This window comes from Echinops telfairi, unplaced genomic scaffold (assembly GCF_000313985.2).
Source record: "Echinops telfairi isolate 266 unplaced genomic scaffold, ASM31398v2 ScPeMD7_60;HRSCAF=208, whole genome shotgun sequence".
Classification (NCBI taxonomy): domain Eukaryota; kingdom Metazoa; phylum Chordata; class Mammalia; order Afrosoricida; family Tenrecidae; genus Echinops; species Echinops telfairi.
In genome coordinates this window covers 25,922,735-25,940,617 of record NW_022103958.1, presented here as the reverse complement: position 1 = coordinate 25,940,617, position 17,883 = coordinate 25,922,735, and the positions used below count along the sequence as shown (strand labels likewise).

Sequence of the window (17,883 nt, the reverse complement as noted above, 5' to 3'; positions counted from 1 at the left end):
ATTTTTCACCTTACTTACATTTCCTATAAGAAGAACATTAATATATAATTTGTTTAAACTTTAAAAGTAAGCTTCTCAAGACCAGAATTTAATATAAGAAGTATCAGTGATGACAAACACTATGCTACTATGTTATTAGGCAAGCAGCAAGCATTCACTGGGAGACGGTGACAGAAAATATGATAATAAGGAATCCCTTTTGTTTTAGTTTAGTTTACTTTAGGAATCCCACTTAAAGGAATTTGACTTTTATTAGACCAAGTTACTAATCATAGTGAACAGAAAGTCTCCCCAGGCAGAGGAATGGACAAATCTGGAGCTACACATAGTGTCAAGGGGTGTGTATGTAATGCATTTCGAGGATAGTGAGAACATGGAATAGTATCAAAAATACAGACAATGACATGGGAGTGAACTGATCATTCTCCCTGGGTGGTCCCCTTGCACCTTTGTAAGTGTGAGAATCTAGATAGTAGCTTATTTCATGTATCTCAGTGTGTCCTGAATAGCATTTGCAGTCTGGTTGCATGAGCAGTTCATGATATGGAACAGAAGTCCCACTGACTGTACCTACATAAGCCTTTACTGATCCAGGTGCTCAGTTTGTCGGAGAGGTGGGGGAAACAGCTCTTGACAAAATCCTCGAAGGTCACCGTTGCTAAAGCATTGATGCTGGCAGCCACCGTGCTAGAAGGAAAGACAAGAAAGAGCACAGTCCAAGTTAAATAAAGGGAGGCCCCCAGCCTGCTCTGTCCTCTAGGACAAGTAGTTCCCAGCAGGACTCTGGGAAACAGATGCAGATCGGTGCCTCTTCTGGGAGTCCAGGGGACTTGCGTGCCTTGTTGGCTTACTCACATCAAGGCTAGCTTCCTGATGCCTTTCAATTCTGCCACAAACAGCCCTGACGCTAGCCAACAGCGGCGGCTAGAGATTGAGACGAAATCCCGGAAAGAACTGAAGAATGTGCTCAGATTGGACGAGGAAGAAAATAGTGACCATTCCATCCCAAAAGTAAGTACAGTTTGCTATTTATTAATCATCCATTAATTTATTTTTTCACTCTTCTTTGTGTTTATTCTAAGTAATAGACATATACTGATGAATAAGAAATACATAGATTTTTTAAAAATCATTTTGTTGGGGGCTCGTACAACTCTTATTATAATCTATGCATCGATTCAATCAGGCATGTTTGTACCTATGTTGCCTTCATTCTTTTCTAGACATTTACTTTCTATTGAGCCCTTGGTATCAGCTCCTCTTCCTCCCCCGCCCTCTACACCCCCCACCCCCGCCCTCATAACCCCCTGATAGATTGTACATCGTTATTATTTTCATCTCTCGCACCAACCTCTGTCTTCCTTCCCCCATGTTTTCTGTTGTTCTTCCCCCTGTAGAGAGGTGTATGGTTATGTGTCGATCATTGCAACCTCCTTCTCCCCCACCGCCCTCATAACCCCCTGATAGATTGTACATCGTTATTATTTTCATCTCTCGCACCAACCTCTGTCTTCCTTCCCCCATGTGTTCTGTGGTTCTTCCCCCTGTAGAGGGGTGTATGGTTATGTGTCAATCATTGCAATTGGTACCCCTTTCTCCTTTCCTCCCCCACTCTTCTCCCTATCCTTCTGGTATTACTATTCCCACTCCTGTTCTGGATTCTGTGTGTCATAAGCTCCCATCTCTTAGGTGTACCTGTGTACGTGTTCTCGTATAGTCTGAATTGAGAAGCAGCACTGGGGTCATGGTAGTGGGTGGGTGAGGAAGTCTCAAGGAACCAGAGGAATATAGTGTGTTTCATCGATGTTTTACTGTACCCTGGTGACTCATCCTTTCCCTGTGGCCCCTCTGTGGGAAGATGTTCAGCTGTCTACAGATGGGTTTTAGATCTCTGCTCCAGCCCCCCTCGTTCTCAACCAATATGTTTTTGTTTGTTATGTGTCTGGAGGCCAGACTTTTGATAACTAACTGTAAATTTTATCATGCTTGTGAAAATTTTTACAAGCAATTCCTAAGTTTCTATTAGAACAAGGCCTACAGAGACTTCAACTGAACTTGGGAGATTTACGGAGATCCTTCTCTAGGAAGGTCCCAGGCATGGACAGAAACCATGCGTAATGAAAAAAAGATGATTTAGGAAGAAGGGAAAATTAATTTATAGAACCCTCAATAGGGAAAGGAATGTGTTGGATGTGACAACCTGAAGGAAGACAAATGTGGTTGTAATGCAGTGAGTGAGCAAGAGTTAACACTGGAAGATGCAAAACCCAACATGAAATAAACTCGCTGATGCTCATTTCAGCTTTCCAGAGAGCATTCTCGTAGTTTGAAAACTCAGTGACAGAATAGTTAGTGGTTTGGGTTTTTTTTGAAAAATAACAGAAAATCCCGTTCTGTTTGGGACTAACCAGCAATATTTTAGCTAGTATGACTACATTCAATTCATGTGCTGCCACATCCATCTACAAATAAAAGCTTCTGAAAAATAAACAAGTTAATGAATAAAGCATGACTAGCCATTAAAAGGTATTTCATTAATAATAATTAACTAATTGTTTATTATTAACTAATGGTTTTTAGTATCCTTTAGAGCTCACATGAAGACAAGAAGTAAGAAGACAGCGGATGGTGTAAAATATGAAAAAAAGAGTAATTTATACATTATTAAGGGTTCACGAGGGTGGAAGGGTAGGGGAGGGAGGCGAAAAAGATGAGCTGTTATCAAGGGCTCAAGTAGAAAGAAAATGTTTTGGAACTGATGATGGCAACACGTGTATACATGTGCTTGATACAATTGATGTTTGGATTGTTATAAGAGCTGCAATAGCCCCAAGATAATGACTTATTTTTTTAAAAAAGAGTGCATAGAAAGAAGTAACTTTTAAAAAAAATTTACTGTAATGCAGGATGAGTCCATAATTGAAACTTAATTTAGGTAACTTCAGTTGGAATAGTTGCAGCTCTATCAGATTTTGTGCATCGCCTCATCAAATGACAAATTTAATAAGTAGAAACTTCTCTTGTCCTAATTATGGGAATTTGGACAATAAGTATGTGAGTACTATTCCATCTTCCTAAGAATCAATTCACAGGAGGTGTTCCTTGACAGGCTGCCTTTCTAGTTTCGGTTCCAAACCAAGTAAGGAAGAGGAGAAGATACAATAACAGGAACCTCTGTTCCCCGGACAGCCGTGTGTAAACATGAATAATGTGAAAGTTCCAAACATTAGACTTGACTCTTGAACTATATGGGAAGGAGCAGGTACTTGAATGTGATTCAGAAGGATCTGATTTTTTAAATCTCTACTGGGAATGTTCACAGTATAGTGTGCCCATGTCAGTTCTTCACATTTAAATCTGCTACAAAATACTGGAAATCTCCCCCACCCCCTCCCTAAACTCAACTTCAAAGCCTTGCCATTCTGCCAACATTCCTCGCCTTCCCTTGCCCCATGTCCTCCTCAGGACTGCAGCTGGAATGATCTCTTCAAAATATGTGCTGTCTAGTAAGTTCTTTTTTGGGAATTGTTGGCCTTGGAATCAGAAAAGTCATCTATCTTCTTAGGAGGGATTTTTCTATTGACAGTCATAGTGAAAAGTCAGCCATAGATAAATAAGGAAAAAAGCCATGAAGCTATTACAGAGGGACAAAATAAAACACAGTGTCACCCCTACTGTGTATCACCACTGGTGTTCATTTTTCTCTTGAGACCCTGACATCATACTACAGAAAAAAATATCACTTTGTGTTATTGATGCAAAATCCTAGAAAGAACACTAGTAAAGATGATTCACTGGCAAATAAATTAAAATTACACTCAAAGAACGTGAAGGTCATTATTTGAATTCCAGGATGCTGTGATCTTCAAAATACAGCACATTAATATATGAAAAGTTAAAAAAAAAGTGTGTGTGTGCATACATACATAGAGATTCAAAAGTGCCAAAATTTCATTTATTGAAATTTTATATCCTTCCTGATAATGTGCCCTAAAAGTAGAGTAAATGCTTTTTATTCTTAAATTTATTTACAATTGTATTATATTAATTTAATAATATTTATTGTAAATAATATTTTCCAAATCAAAAGTCAATGTCATCTTTAATGGTGAAGCCCAAGAGCCATTTATTTTAAAGTACAAAAAATAATGATTTCTGCTTCAATTATTTATCTTTGTTTTAAAAGCACAAATACAGGAAAACTTAATTTAGCAGTGTAACTATCCTTGAAAAAGATGAAAACTCAATATTATTTGAAGATATTATTTGAGTACAATCAAATTCTAAAGTATGAAGTGAAAAAACAAAGAACTGATAATTAGGACAATTTTATGAAAGCAATGAATATTTACCATTTTAAAAGCTATTAAATTACATCGTTTTAATTTAGTTGTAAACAACTAGATCAGAAAGAGGCCTGAAAATATCCAGAATATACAGGGAAAAAACTAGTATATGATAAAGGTGGCATTTAAAATCAGTAGTAAAAATATTGCCTACAAAAATCATTGTTAATTTATAAGGAAAATCAAGCCAGGGCTTTACTTTACTTCTTCTACCATGTATATAATGGCTGTAGCTCAATGATTATAATATTTAATAGCTGTAAAATACATTAGAATGTTATCTGGATGACTATAGTGATAGAAAAGGTTTCTTAGAATGATATCAACCCAGAAAAGATAATATTAAAAATAATAAATTAAATCTTCAGGGATTTTTATTCCTTTTTCCCCTTTCTGCTGGCTTCCTTTACTTCTGGGAGAGCTCTTGCTATCGGGGACTTCCTCCTGCATGCAGTTGTTTATAAATGCACCCCAATAGATAGTTTGTTGTGCAACTCTTATCTCGTGGTTTTCTTTTGGTTCTTGATCAGCCCCAAATTCCCTCAAACTCACTACACTCCCACCACCACCCTTGCTATTGTCATCATCATCATCAGCAGCAGCAGCAGCAGCTGAGGTCAATATACTAACCTTAGAGTTCCACTGAAGGCACAAGCTACAAAGAGTCCTGGCAGTCCTGGCATCGTGGCAAATATTTCCATGACAAAATAAGGCATCAGCTGAAAAGGGGGAGGGCAATTAATTTCTCAAATATAGGAATGTAGCTTTGTAGGCACATGATATGGGGAGAGGCAAAAATAAATACAAAAGAAAATAATAATATGAGGAGCTTGTATGAACTAAGCCTGTTAGGTACTAGTAATTGAGTTTATTGCCAATTCATTTCAGTGGACCTGAAGTCCAGGTATAGGAGAAAGAAACAGATAATATCACAAGACTGAAATATTTAAAAAGCTTTTCCATGTTTGCAACATGTATCCTTTGCTTGCCTGGGCACTCCACTATTCATAACTAAACCTGTAAAGCCCTAAAAGCTAACCCTTAAAATGTGGCTTCAGGGAACCTAGATAGTGTGGCCCCACTCTTTAGCTAGAAAGTACTTCAGGAAGACAAAGACCCAGTATTAGGTGACCATGGCTATAAATACGCTCATTCCAGTGAGAGAGCCCATACCTGGTCTGGTGCTGAGATAATTCCAGAAGTCCAAGGGTCACAGTCCCTGAAGTGGGAGTACATAATCAGTCCAGAGAACACAGCACACACAAGGATGACCCAGAGACCAAGCAAGTTGAAATACAGGGCCCTAGAAAAGAACAATTGTCATACAAGTTGTCAAGGATTTGGTTTTGCTTAGATCCACAAGCAATGCTCATGGAAGCACAAATCAAGAGATCAATAAACAAGTTACATCAGGTAAATTTGCTGCACAAGACCTCTTTAGAGTACTGAAAAGCAAGGATGTTACTTTGAAGACTAAGGCACACCTGGCATTTTCAATTGCCTCCTATGCATGTGAAAGTTGGACATTAAATAAAGAAGATTTAAGAAGAATTGATCCATTTGAATTGTGGTGCTGGAGAAGGATATTGAAAGTACCATGAGCTGGTAAAAGGACAAACCCATCTGTCTTAAAAGTTCAGCTAGAATGTTCCTCAGAAGCAAGGGTGGCAAGACTTCCTCTCACGAACTTTGGACATGTTCGCAGGGGTGAACCATCCTAGGGGAGAAGCTCATGTCTGGTAAATTAGAGGGGCAGCAAAAAAGAGGAAGACCCTCAAGGAGATGGATCGAGAGTGGCTGTAACAAAGGGCGCAGGACTGGGCCATGCTTCCTTCTGTTGCGCCTGAGGTAGCTCTGGGTTGGAACTGACTGGGTGATATCGAGCAAGAACCACAACTGAAAAGAATACATAGACCTGTTAGTAGCCTCTATAGTATATTATAGTGTTTGGTAAGGTCAGTAACATCAACTCAAGTTAATTTGTGGGGAAGAGTGATTTTTGCTATTAAAATAATATTTTATACCTTTCAAAATCATGATATTTTATACTTTTGTTTTTGTTTTATTTGAAGAATATTAAAGCCTCTTAATAAATTTTAATAAGGCATATTCTACACCAAGTTTCTTTTGTTGTTAAGAGGCTGGGATTTTTTGTTTGTTGGTTGATTTATGTTTTTGTTTTTGTGTTTCCCCAAAGTCCTAATATATATAGCGTGAGGTCTACTTTCTTGGATGAAATTTTATAAATCAATTACACATATCCTATAACTTCTAGTGATTTTTTTACTTAATTGAACCCTGAAACTGTCAGAATGTCAACAACATTTTAACAGATTTTCTTTTAGAGGGATAATGAGATAAACACAGAAGTAGACATGTTTTGGAATATTCACTTTGGAGATTAATTGAGATGAAAGTTAAAAAAAACCTAGTACTTTAAAGACAATAGAATATAATATGGAAAAATTATTTTATCCATATAATTTAGAGCAACTATTTATATGCCTCAAAATATGGTTAACCTTCATTCTAGTTTGGACATTTTTACTGGCTCCTCTGATTATCTAATATTCATTATTATTTATAAAAGCGAATATCTTAATTATTGCATAATTCCAGGGAAGGCTTGAAAGTATACTGACCTTACATCATTTGTCTTCAAAAATAAAAATATCATGTGGAAATAATTACGGGGGGTGGGGCAGAAAAATAACATTTGACATTTCGTTGTTTGAAAAGAATTATAGAGGATTCATATGAATCCACATTTAAATGTAAGAACATTCATTTCAAAGCTGGCCCATATACTGTATTGGTGTATTTGACTTTCAGAAAGCCCTTAAATCAAAGTCTTTGTTCATAAAGTATATCCGTTAGACAATTGTCTCATTAGCAGGATTTCATTTTACATTTTAGATTTTTTTTCGTATCAGAGTTAGCTTTTCGCTATCCAGCTTCATTATTGTTCTTTGATGTCAAGTTCGTTCTGACTCACAGAGATCCTGTTTCTACACCATCCTTACTATCCTTGTCATTTTGAGCCTATGGCAGCAACCACCCTGCCAATACACATCCCTGAGAATCTTCCTCCTTTTTGAATAGCCTCTACTTGACCAAGCATGGTGTACTTTTCCAAGGTCTAGTTTCTTCTGATAACATGTCCAAACTGCAAGCGAGAAAGTCTCCTTATTTTCGCGTCGAGGTGCCTAATGGCTCTTTCAAGACAGATTTGTTTCTTTTTTCCAGACATTTCATGATATTTTCAATATTCTTTACCAGCAGCGTGATTCAAATGCATTCCAAAGACTCTGGGAGTATTTTAATAACCTATATTCCATTTTAATAATCTGTCTCATTTTTAATTTTTTAATTTTTGTTAAGAAAGGGTAAATTTAGAGATAGTTTTTTAAAATTACATTTGCTACATAAAATGAGCACTTACTGTAACTTCTCTAGTTGTTCTCTTGTTGACAGTCATTCTGTCAACTATTTAAGTCTTCACATATCTCCTAGTAGCCTCTCTAACCACCCTATCTAAAATAATCATTCACTCATTTCTATTCCTTATCCTACTTGATAACTTTATAGCATTTACCGTGATATAAAGTTGTATTATGTGTTCATTTGTTTAGTATTTGTTTCCCTCCTCAAAAGTACTATGTCCCAAAGGCCCACAATAATGCTGCCATTATATGGATGTGAAATTATTTTAGTTTTCGTAATAAACTGAATGAGTGGGTGATAAAAATCCATTATATTAGGATTGCACTCTTTACATTCTTTTTTAAGATCACTGAAGTTAAGAGTCAAAGCACTTTATTCTTGATGCTCATGACATTGAGCTCATTATACCATATCTAAAAGGAGAGTAAATACTGGCCAATATGAGAATATAAGGGGTTGCACTCTGTGAAAATATGTGCAGGCTATAAAGTCATATAGAGGTTATTCTTACATCCTCCCACTCCATTTTAAAGGTTCACCGATTAACCACAGAAAGTAAACCAATAGGAAGAGTGTATAGACTCTTAAAGTCATGGTGTTTGTGCATGTCTTTCTTATTAGGCTTGATTTTTTTAGTTTATGGACTGCATATCATATTTTCAGCTTAGGCCTGTGCATTGGCTAACAGAAAAACTATTGAAAGGGCATCCTGTGTGGGAGAAGATGAAGCTTTCTGCTCAAAAATAAATTTACAGTGTTGGAAACCCTATATAGGGTTGCTACGATTTGGAGTCAAATTAAGGCAGTGGGTGAGGGTTATTCTCGGTGCTATTGGGATGAGCTAACCAGGTCCACCTGCATGGAGATCATATGAAGGGGCGTGCAAAAAATTGAGGAAATTTACAGTCTTTTCATCATTTTTTCCATGAACTTTTTGAAACCCCCTTAGTTTTACTAGGCATAGAGGCAGGTGATAAATAATGAATTGTTATGATTTGATATATGATACAAGATATGGAGAAAGCCATCTCAAGTATTGGAAACAACACTACTGGCTGTGTGTGTAGTGATGCTCATCCTAAGTGGGGGGTGGGCTGGCGATGGGAAGGAACAGGATGCCTTGCTTCTGCTTTTTCAGAACCAATTATTGATTTAAAACAAACTAGAATCTGGATGCCCACTAGCCCACTGTCATGAGCTGACTGGCTCATCAAGAACTCTAAAAGAGACTAGAGTTGCCCCCCTTTGAGTTTCTGAGGCTGTAAATCTGAATGAAAACAGACAGCAGAGTCTTTCCCCCAAGACTGCTAACTGCATTGTTAGCAGCGCAAACCAAGCAGCCTCTCCACTGGAGAAAGAGACGGCCGACTCCTGCAAAGATTTACAGACTCCAAATCCATACATTGGGTCCCTATGTCTTAGAGTAGACTCAATGGCAGTGGAATCTAGAGGGGAGGGTGGGGTGGTAAAAAACAAACAAACAAACAAAACAAAAAAACACCTCAGCTCTTGTGGAGCTCATTTCAAAGTGACTTTGTAAATGATGTTGTGACTCAAACTCAACTCGCTGCCATCAAGTTGACTCCCAACCCATAGTAACCCTGGAAGACAAGGGAGACCTGCTCCTGTCCATTTCCGAAGCTGTAAGTCTTTATGGGAGCAGAAAAGCCATCTTTCCCCCACAGCTTGGCTCTTTGTTTCAAACTGCTGACCTTGGGATTAACAGCCCAATATGTCACCCACTATGCCAACGGTCCCAGGGGCAAGAAGGGGCTGGTTGAAGATTCAGTTGTCCTAGGTGTGTAATCAGCATTCCTGACCATACAATCAAACGTGTTTATAATCAGGCATCCCAGTTTTCACTGCTGGCCGCATTCCACATGAATTTTATGGGTATATTATCACCTATATGGTTTGCATGTCCAAGGAACCCAGTGACATAGGGGATTGTTCATTGGACCGCTAACTGAAAGGTTAGCTTTTTGAAACCGCCAGCCATTCTGTGGAAGAACAGTGAGGTTTTCTGCTCCTGTCAAGAATTGGTTTTGGAAACCCACAAAGGCAGGTCTACGCTATTATCCAGGGTTGCTGTGAGTTGGAATCAATTCAGCGGCAGGGAGTTGGTGTTGAGTTTGGGTTCCAGGGTGTATTTTTCCCAAGTAGCAAAATTTTCATAATCCATGTTGAAATGTTTCAATTGTGTCAAGATCTTAGACAATTGTCAGAGTTAGCACATTGATTACAGATCCCCCCAGGGAAGGTCCATTGATTACAGATCCCCCCAGTGAAGGTCCATCAGCAACTGGTTCTAAGTGACCTTCAGCTATCCCAGAACAGCACCTGCTGCACTCGCTGTGTGACAGAGGAGAGCTCTCTCTCTTTTTCCATCCCATAGCAACATTTTGTCCAATCAGGTGTTCTTGAAACAACCGTACTGGCCATCTGGACTAATGTCTCACACCTGAATTGTATTAAATAAATAATCTTGGCTTCTCCAACATGTCTTTTGTAAAGAGAGTGTTTGTGTATGTCCTCTTATTTGGGCAAGATTATTATTGTAGCCTTGTCCCTCCATAGAAGTGGGGATAAGTGAAGCCAGAAATGGTAGTGTGTGCTCGGGCATTGCTGTAGAGCTCTTTTTTCTGATAATCTCTCCCTTTCTGACAGTTTTCATACCAGTAAATATGCGAACACACGTTCTGAAGGACTATCGTTAATAGAATAGTGTTGACTTTTGCTTAAATTAAAACAACACTTTAAGTGTATAAATATATATATATATATATGTATACATATGTGTGTGTCCTTTATGTATGTATGTGCATGAATGCACATGTTTATGTGTCATATATATATTTGTGTGTGTCTGTGCTTAGCCCCTGAGTAGTACAGTTCTTTGCATTTCACTTCTAGCCTAAAATTGATCTTGCAAACCCACTCAGCAGCAGCCCAAAGGAGGCTCGTGGTCAGTTTCTGTGGAGATGAGAGCCAAGAAAATCCTCTAGAGCAGCGATACTCTTTACACATAGCATTGCCATGAATCAGGACCCCGCTGTTGGCGATGGGTTTGCTTCTCTGGCTTATGTGTGGATGCTTAAGGAAGACTGGTGCTGCTGTGCATTAGGGGTTGGGCTGCTCTGTGCAAACCTGCCAGTCACTCCAGAAACGAGAGCTGGGACTGTCTGCGCCCAGGAAGCTTGGTAGTGTCTGAGCCCCTCGATAGGGTTGCTGTGAGTCAGCATTGATTAGATGGCGGCGAGTGAGCACACATACCTATATTCCCCTCTCCAAAATATGAAGCAAATGCACTGCCTTTGCGCCGAGGGTGACTCATAATGAGCCTAGAGCAGGGAGTAGCATTGCCCTCTGAGTTTCTGAGGCTTAACTCTTTAAGGAGTAGACAGCACAAATTTTCAAAATCCCACTGTTGACCATGTTATTAGCAACCCCATGGCTAACCACTATGGATCCAGATAATAAGTGGTCAGTAAATGGCATAGAAACATAAAAAATGTATCTTGATGAATAACTTACACCTTAGCATGCTTTTCTGTTTTGCAAGAGATGCATCTCTGAATGGTTGACTGATTAACTCCGTAGACCCCAAGCCAGGTAAAAGTTCCTCCCACTGAGATTGTCCAAAAGGTGTGCCTTCTGAGAGGATCGACATCAAAGCTGTGAGACAGAGAGATGTAAATGAACAGAGATATCCCTTTGATGCCCGGGTATTATTTTAGGGGATGAGGTCATTCAATTGAACCTTTATAAAGCATAGAAAAAGTAGAATTGGGCATACTCAAATATATTTAGTCGAGATCCATTTGTTGCTTGCTCTAACACATTGTGCAATCCGCCGGCATGACTGGATCCTTGAATGAGAACTGTTAAGAAGCCCACAACCATGACAACCATCTGAAATGCATCTGTCCACACCACTGCTTTTAATCCTCCCTGAAATGGAGAGAAAGAGCATGAGGATGGAAAGCAAAATCTCCAAATCCTCCAACCACATGCACGTAATCACTGTGAGTATCCATTCATTCAGCAACAACACTGAGCACCGACTATGTGCCAGGCGCTATGCTAAGAATAGGAATTGAATAGTCGGTAAACTAGAAACATTTTTTCTTTAAATTCATAGATAGACTGGGAGAAGCTGATGTTAAACAATAATGCTGTTAGGTGCCATCAAGTCGGCTCTGGCCCATAGTGACACGATGCACAACAGAATGAAGCACTGTGTGACCCTGTGCCAGCCACTGCTTTCCAGTCAATTCTGACTCGGAGCAACTTTATACCACATTAGAACTGAACTATCGAGTTTCCTGGTTTGTAAATCTTTATGAATGCAGATACCACATCTTTATGCCACAAAGCAGCTGGTGACCTTTTGGTTAACACTCACGGAATTTCTGGTTAACAGTTTGAGATGGCCAAATAGTGAAGTGAGCAAAACAGAATTGTAAAAGAATTAATCTAATAACAAAATTCATGCTATTGCAATTCAGGAACAGATTCGTGTGGTTCAAACCTACTCCATTTAGAGTCACCAGGGAAATTTTTAAAAATATATGTATCACTTTGACAATGAAGAAGGACTATAAAAATGGGGGAATGTGGGTTTCTTTGTTTTTTGGAAGGTGGTATTTTTTAACATTGAAAAATAGAATTCTCATCCATTGTTACTCCTTCAGAATGTCAAGAGCATCTGCAGAAAGATGACAGCCTTCATCTTCAACATGAGAAGAAAGAAGACATTGGATTTGTCTAATCATTTCTTTTGTAATTAAAACTAAAACAACGTAGCAATTAGATATTAAAATCCCTGACAGATCATGTTTTTTGTATTGCCTCTTCAGATCATGATCTGGAATAAGTAATCTTTTATATCCTAGTACTTTGTGATGGAAGTTGTTTGTGATGTGAAAACCAAAGGTCAAAGACTTCAGTTTGGGCATTGGGTAGACTGAGTCCTGTGTGTGTATCCACCAAGAAGACTTCTCTGATGACAGCATCTCCATCTGGCAGGACGTGCTATCTAGCCCTCTCTCACACACAGACTCATACCTGCCACCCACACGTTTAATCACTCTGTGCTTTGGTACACCTCAGTAGACAGCAGGAATCACTTATTCTCTGTGATTTCTCCTACTACTTATCTCGTTTATGCAGTATGTCGAAATGATCACTAGAGTAAGGAGGTTAAAATATGAGTAGCATTGTTAAATGAATAAGTCATTTATTCAGTGAAAGAATAATGCCGTTTGATTAGGTAGATAGAAGAGATGAGACATAAATGTGATGAGAAGAATAGGGATGGATTTAGTTCATATAAAGAAGAGAGTCAATATTCACTTATATTCACTCTTTAGGCAAAGGAATATGATAAGAGAAAGATGTCAGTCAATTGTATAAATAAGGATTTTTTAAGAAAATTAATCTGACAGGTATGGAGAGTGGATAGAGCATGAAGAATCTGAAAGAACTGTGGTAGGGTAAGTCTAGTTAATTTTACTTTATTGTGTACTAAACTATACGGAATTTCTTCCAACATCTTTATGTCTAATATTTATCCTACTTTTCTATGCCTTTTCATATCTTATTTTCTTGCTTATATCAATTGAGGCTTTTTTTCCCTACTCATCTATCAATCTACTTTGTTTTATCTTAATAAGTCCCCTTGAAATTCTCCTATGCATTTTAGTTTAGGTTTTAAATTTGAGCACTATCTTAAACTACTCAACATGTCTGTCAGTTTGTTATACAGTGGTGGTTTGGCTGTTCCTTTAAGCACAAGAATTTTAAAATGATTAAGCTCTCTCATATTGAAACATCTACCTAAACAATATCAACAAAAGAAAACCACAGTAAACACCAGTTCCTTTAAACTCACTAATCACATGTATGCTCATTTCCAAGAAAGGTTACTCAACAGAATATAGAAAGTATCAAACAATATCATTAATATTACATGCAAGTAAAATTTTGTTGGCAATAATTCAACAATGGTTGCAGCAATACATCAAGAGGGGGCTTCCAGAAATTCAAGCCAGATTAATAAGAGATCATGGAACAAGGGATATCATTGCTGATGTCATAGGGATCTTGTCTCAAAGCAAATAAAAATATTAATTGTGCATTATTGACTAGGCAAAGGCCTTTGACTCTGTGTAACATAATAAACTATGAGTAACATTGAGAATAATGGGAATTCCAGAACATTCATTGTGCTTATTTAGAATACACACGTGGCACAAGAGGCAGTCATAAGAACAGAAGGGGAAACTGCATTAATTAAAAACAGGAAGGGTATGCTCAGAGTGGTATCCTTTCACCATACTTATTTAATTTGTATTCTGAGAGCTGAACTGACGAAGAAGGATGTAGCATTGTGGTTATAAGAAGGCCTATTAAAACAGATGACATAACTGTACTTGTTGAAATGGATGAAACCATGAAGCATTTGCTGATGAAGACCAATGACTGTAGTCTTCAGTATAGACTATAGTTCAATGTAAAAAAATGAAATCTTAGCCACTGGACCAAAAGACTGTTTCATGATAAAGAGAATAAAGATGGATATTGTCAAGGATTTCATTTTATTTGGCTCCACAATCAATGCTTGTGGAAGCAGCCGTCAAGAGATCAAAGAGATGATTCCAGCGGGCGAATCTGCTGCACAGACCTCCTAAAAGTGAAAAAATGCAAAGATGCCCCTTTGAAGGCTAAGGTGCACCTGGACAAAACTACAGTACTGTCAATGGCCCCATATGCATGTGAAAATCGGGCAATGAATAAGAAAAACCAAGGAAGAATTAATGCCTTTGAATTATGGCGTTGTGAAGAATATGGCAAGCACTGTGAACTGCTGGAATAAACAAGTGTATCGGCACAGCCAGATGCTCTGTAGAAGTGAGGGTGGAGAGACAGTGTTCCTCGTGCTTTGGACGTGTTATCAGAGGAGTCCAGTCCCCGGGAAAGGACATCCTGCTTGGTAAAGTAGAAGGTCACCAAAAAAGAGGAAGATGGCCAAAGAGATGTATTGACTCAATGCCTGCAACAAATGGCTTAACCATCCAATTCGTGTGAGTCGAGGGCGGGAGAGGGCAAGGTTTTATCCCATTGTCTGAAGGGTTGGAACCAACTGAATAGAACCTAACAGTCAGGACAATAATGCCTCACCTATCCATCTTGATGCATTCCATTCCATTCTTGATGACGTCCACATGTCTATGTATGCTTCTATGTTCTGTATTTACAGTGTATGTTCCACTTAGGAATGGGCGTTTGCAGCTGTTTCTTCTCATTTCGAGTCAAACCTCATCAGCAAGTGACTGTCCCAATGCCTTTACTCCGTTTCCTTCCTTAATGTTGCCTCTACTTTGAGAAAGCACCTCTTCCTCTGTCATCTTCTGAGTGCCTCGTTTTCCTGACACTCTACCTGACACTGTGTCACTGCTGTCCATAACGGGTTCTGTGGCCAATCCCTCAGAAGTGGACATCTTAGTCCTTCTTAGGAGTCTGTTCTGAGGGTGGAATCTCTGCTGAAACCTGTTTGGCATAGGTGAACCTGATGGTATTAGAAATACAGGTGGATTCCAGCATCCCAGAAATATGCAAACCTCCATGATACAACAAACTGACAGATTAGTGATGGAAAGAAAGGGTGGAGGACTCCCATTGTCCTGAATTGACTCCATCATCAAAGAGAATGTCTATCTTTTTCCTTATATGAACTTCAGTTCTTCTCAGTCATCTCAGCTTAATGTGGGGATCTAAGCTTAGTTGCCACTGGTCCAGTTTAATATATTAGTGGTAGAACTAGTCAGTCTCTGCCCTCAGGGAAACCCAGTTATTTTTGCCCACCTACCACTCAATCTTTTTTAAAAATCAGCCTAAACAATTCACATTTTTAAAAAGTATTATAGTATGCAAAATATTTTGTTACTTTATTTGAGGAATAGGGAAAGGTTGTCTTGAAGATGCACAATATCCTTTATAGTTCCCGTCATTTATCAGGAAGTCATTAAATCTAGTTGATCTTTCATGAATGGGTCCTTTGGAACAACTGATCTTTCATAAGTTGGCAGAGGTAGACAGAGCAGGAGCTATTTGTCAATGTATGTGGGCTCAGATGTGTTCCTGCAGGAGAATTTGGAAGTGAGATTGAGATGGAAAAAGACAAGATAAAACTGCTTTGCAATGGAATGATGATATTTGCAATGTCAAAAATACAAATAAGGCTATTTTATTGTGCATTGTCATGAAATGTGTTTAAAAGTATATAATATGCACATAATCCCAAAATTCCTGGTTAGTCTGCTATGTGGAAAAATGTTAATTGTTTCATTGTTCTCTGTGGAGGAAGAAAGAGATTCTGAATAGTCTGAGAAGCATTGCTCCATACTTAACTGGTTACTTATAGTCTCCAAATGGTGCCAGTGGCCCAGAAGAATAAATATTTTAGTTGCAGGTCCTGGCAAGTAATAGGTGCTCGGTGAGTGTTTGTGGAACTAAACTGGTTGTAACAATTAAGGCAATGTGTTGCCAACACCACCCAGTTTCGTTGGCTGAAAACTGAGCATGAGGAAAGCCAAATAATAAATGTAATCCAGGCTGAGCCATAAAAATTTAAGACAAAAACAAGCTGTGTGTTTCTCAGATTTATAAAATAGTACTCATCTTTTCTCAGACATGCAAGCACCTGGTATTTCTCAACCAGTAGACAGTGAAATATGAACACTGGCTATGATTTATAAATTCTCTTGCCATTGAGTCAATTCCAACTCATAGCGATCTTATAGGACAAAGTATAATTGTTCATAGAGTTTTCAAGTTCATAAAGTTTTGTGGAAGCAGCCTGCCACATCTATCTGCTGAGGAAGGACTGTTGGGTTTGTACCAATGACCTTTCAGTCAACAGCTGAGAGCTTACCCACTGCGCCACCAGGCCTCCTGCCTCTGATTTGTAATCATCAATAATAAGCAACTTTTTCTTCTTCTTCAGTTATCTCTTCAGGTCACGTTTTCTCTGATGGAGATCATATTTCTATTTTTTCCCTCCCCATGGTTTTCTTGAGTATCCTCTGATCCTAAATTCTATGAATGGTTGATATTAACAATAAGTTGAAACAAAACATTAGCGCCTTCCTGTGTAAAACACAGACAAGCCAAAAGACTTCTATTTGATGTCGAAATAGTGATTTCCAGTATAATCACACACTTTTGTGGGAGATTTGCCCTTAGCCCATGTGAGGAGGTGGAGCCAAGTAAGCTTTCACAGCTGGATACATACCAGGGTACAGTAGAAGGTGCAAACAATTCCGGTTGCAAACACTGAGCCCCAGAGATCAAACCCAGTCACTGTGAAAAGAGGAAAAATACAGTGAGCTTCTCTGAGGGCAGTCAAAGAATAAGCTTTATGGGAGAAAGTTATCATGCCTTTTTTGTAGGAAAATGAAAATGAAACCAGAGTTTTACTTTTTACACCTTAAATACTGTCACCTCTGATAAACCTGATTTCATTTTATGATCATATCCCAAACCAATTCACATATTCCATTCTGTTGAAAATCAAATTACCCTACTGTAGCTTCTGTCGCTTCCAATCTTAGTTCTAATTGTCTTCATGGTAGCAACATTTAAAATCACGAATTAACCTTTCTCACTTTAGGCACATAACTCAACAAACGCAACTTTAACTGCCATGAAGTCCATGCCAACTCACAGCAAGCCTATAGGGCATGGTAGAGCTGCTCCTGTGAGTTTCCAAGATCAAGCCCCCACAATCTGATGAATTCAGATTGAGTTTCTGTACAGCGGGTGCCATTGTAGCTGTCTTTAGCTTTCTCCCTTTCCTTTTTGTTTCTAGAAATCTATTTTCTTGAAAGTATTAACTATAAACCTTAGAAAAGTGGTTCTCAAACTTCCTAATGCCGCGACCCTTTAATACAGTTCCTCATGTTGTGGTGACCCCTCAACCATAAAGTTATTTCTGTTGATACTTCATAACTGTCATTTTGCTACTGTTTTAAATGGGGCAACCAATGTGAAAGGGTCGTTCAAGCCCCAAAGGGGCCACGACCCACAGGTT

General features: G+C 38.6%; 1 protein-coding gene across 1 annotated transcript in view; it reads right to left on the bottom strand.

Annotated features, from left to right (window-relative positions):
- SLC5A12 (solute carrier family 5 member 12) overlaps window positions 1-17,883 on the bottom strand; it is a 46,516-nt gene that overhangs the window by 18,950 nt on the left and 9,683 nt on the right. The window contains exons 4-9 of the mRNA XM_004708400.2: window positions 17,086-17,153; window positions 11,587-11,741; window positions 11,325-11,465; window positions 5,520-5,649; window positions 4,977-5,065; window positions 575-687 (exon numbers count right to left, since the gene is read on the bottom strand). Coding sequence (XP_004708457.2) covers window positions 575-687; window positions 4,977-5,065; window positions 5,520-5,649; window positions 11,325-11,465; window positions 11,587-11,741; window positions 17,086-17,153 — 696 coding nt within the window. The remainder of the gene's footprint in view (window positions 1-574; window positions 688-4,976; window positions 5,066-5,519; window positions 5,650-11,324; window positions 11,466-11,586; window positions 11,742-17,085; window positions 17,154-17,883) is intronic.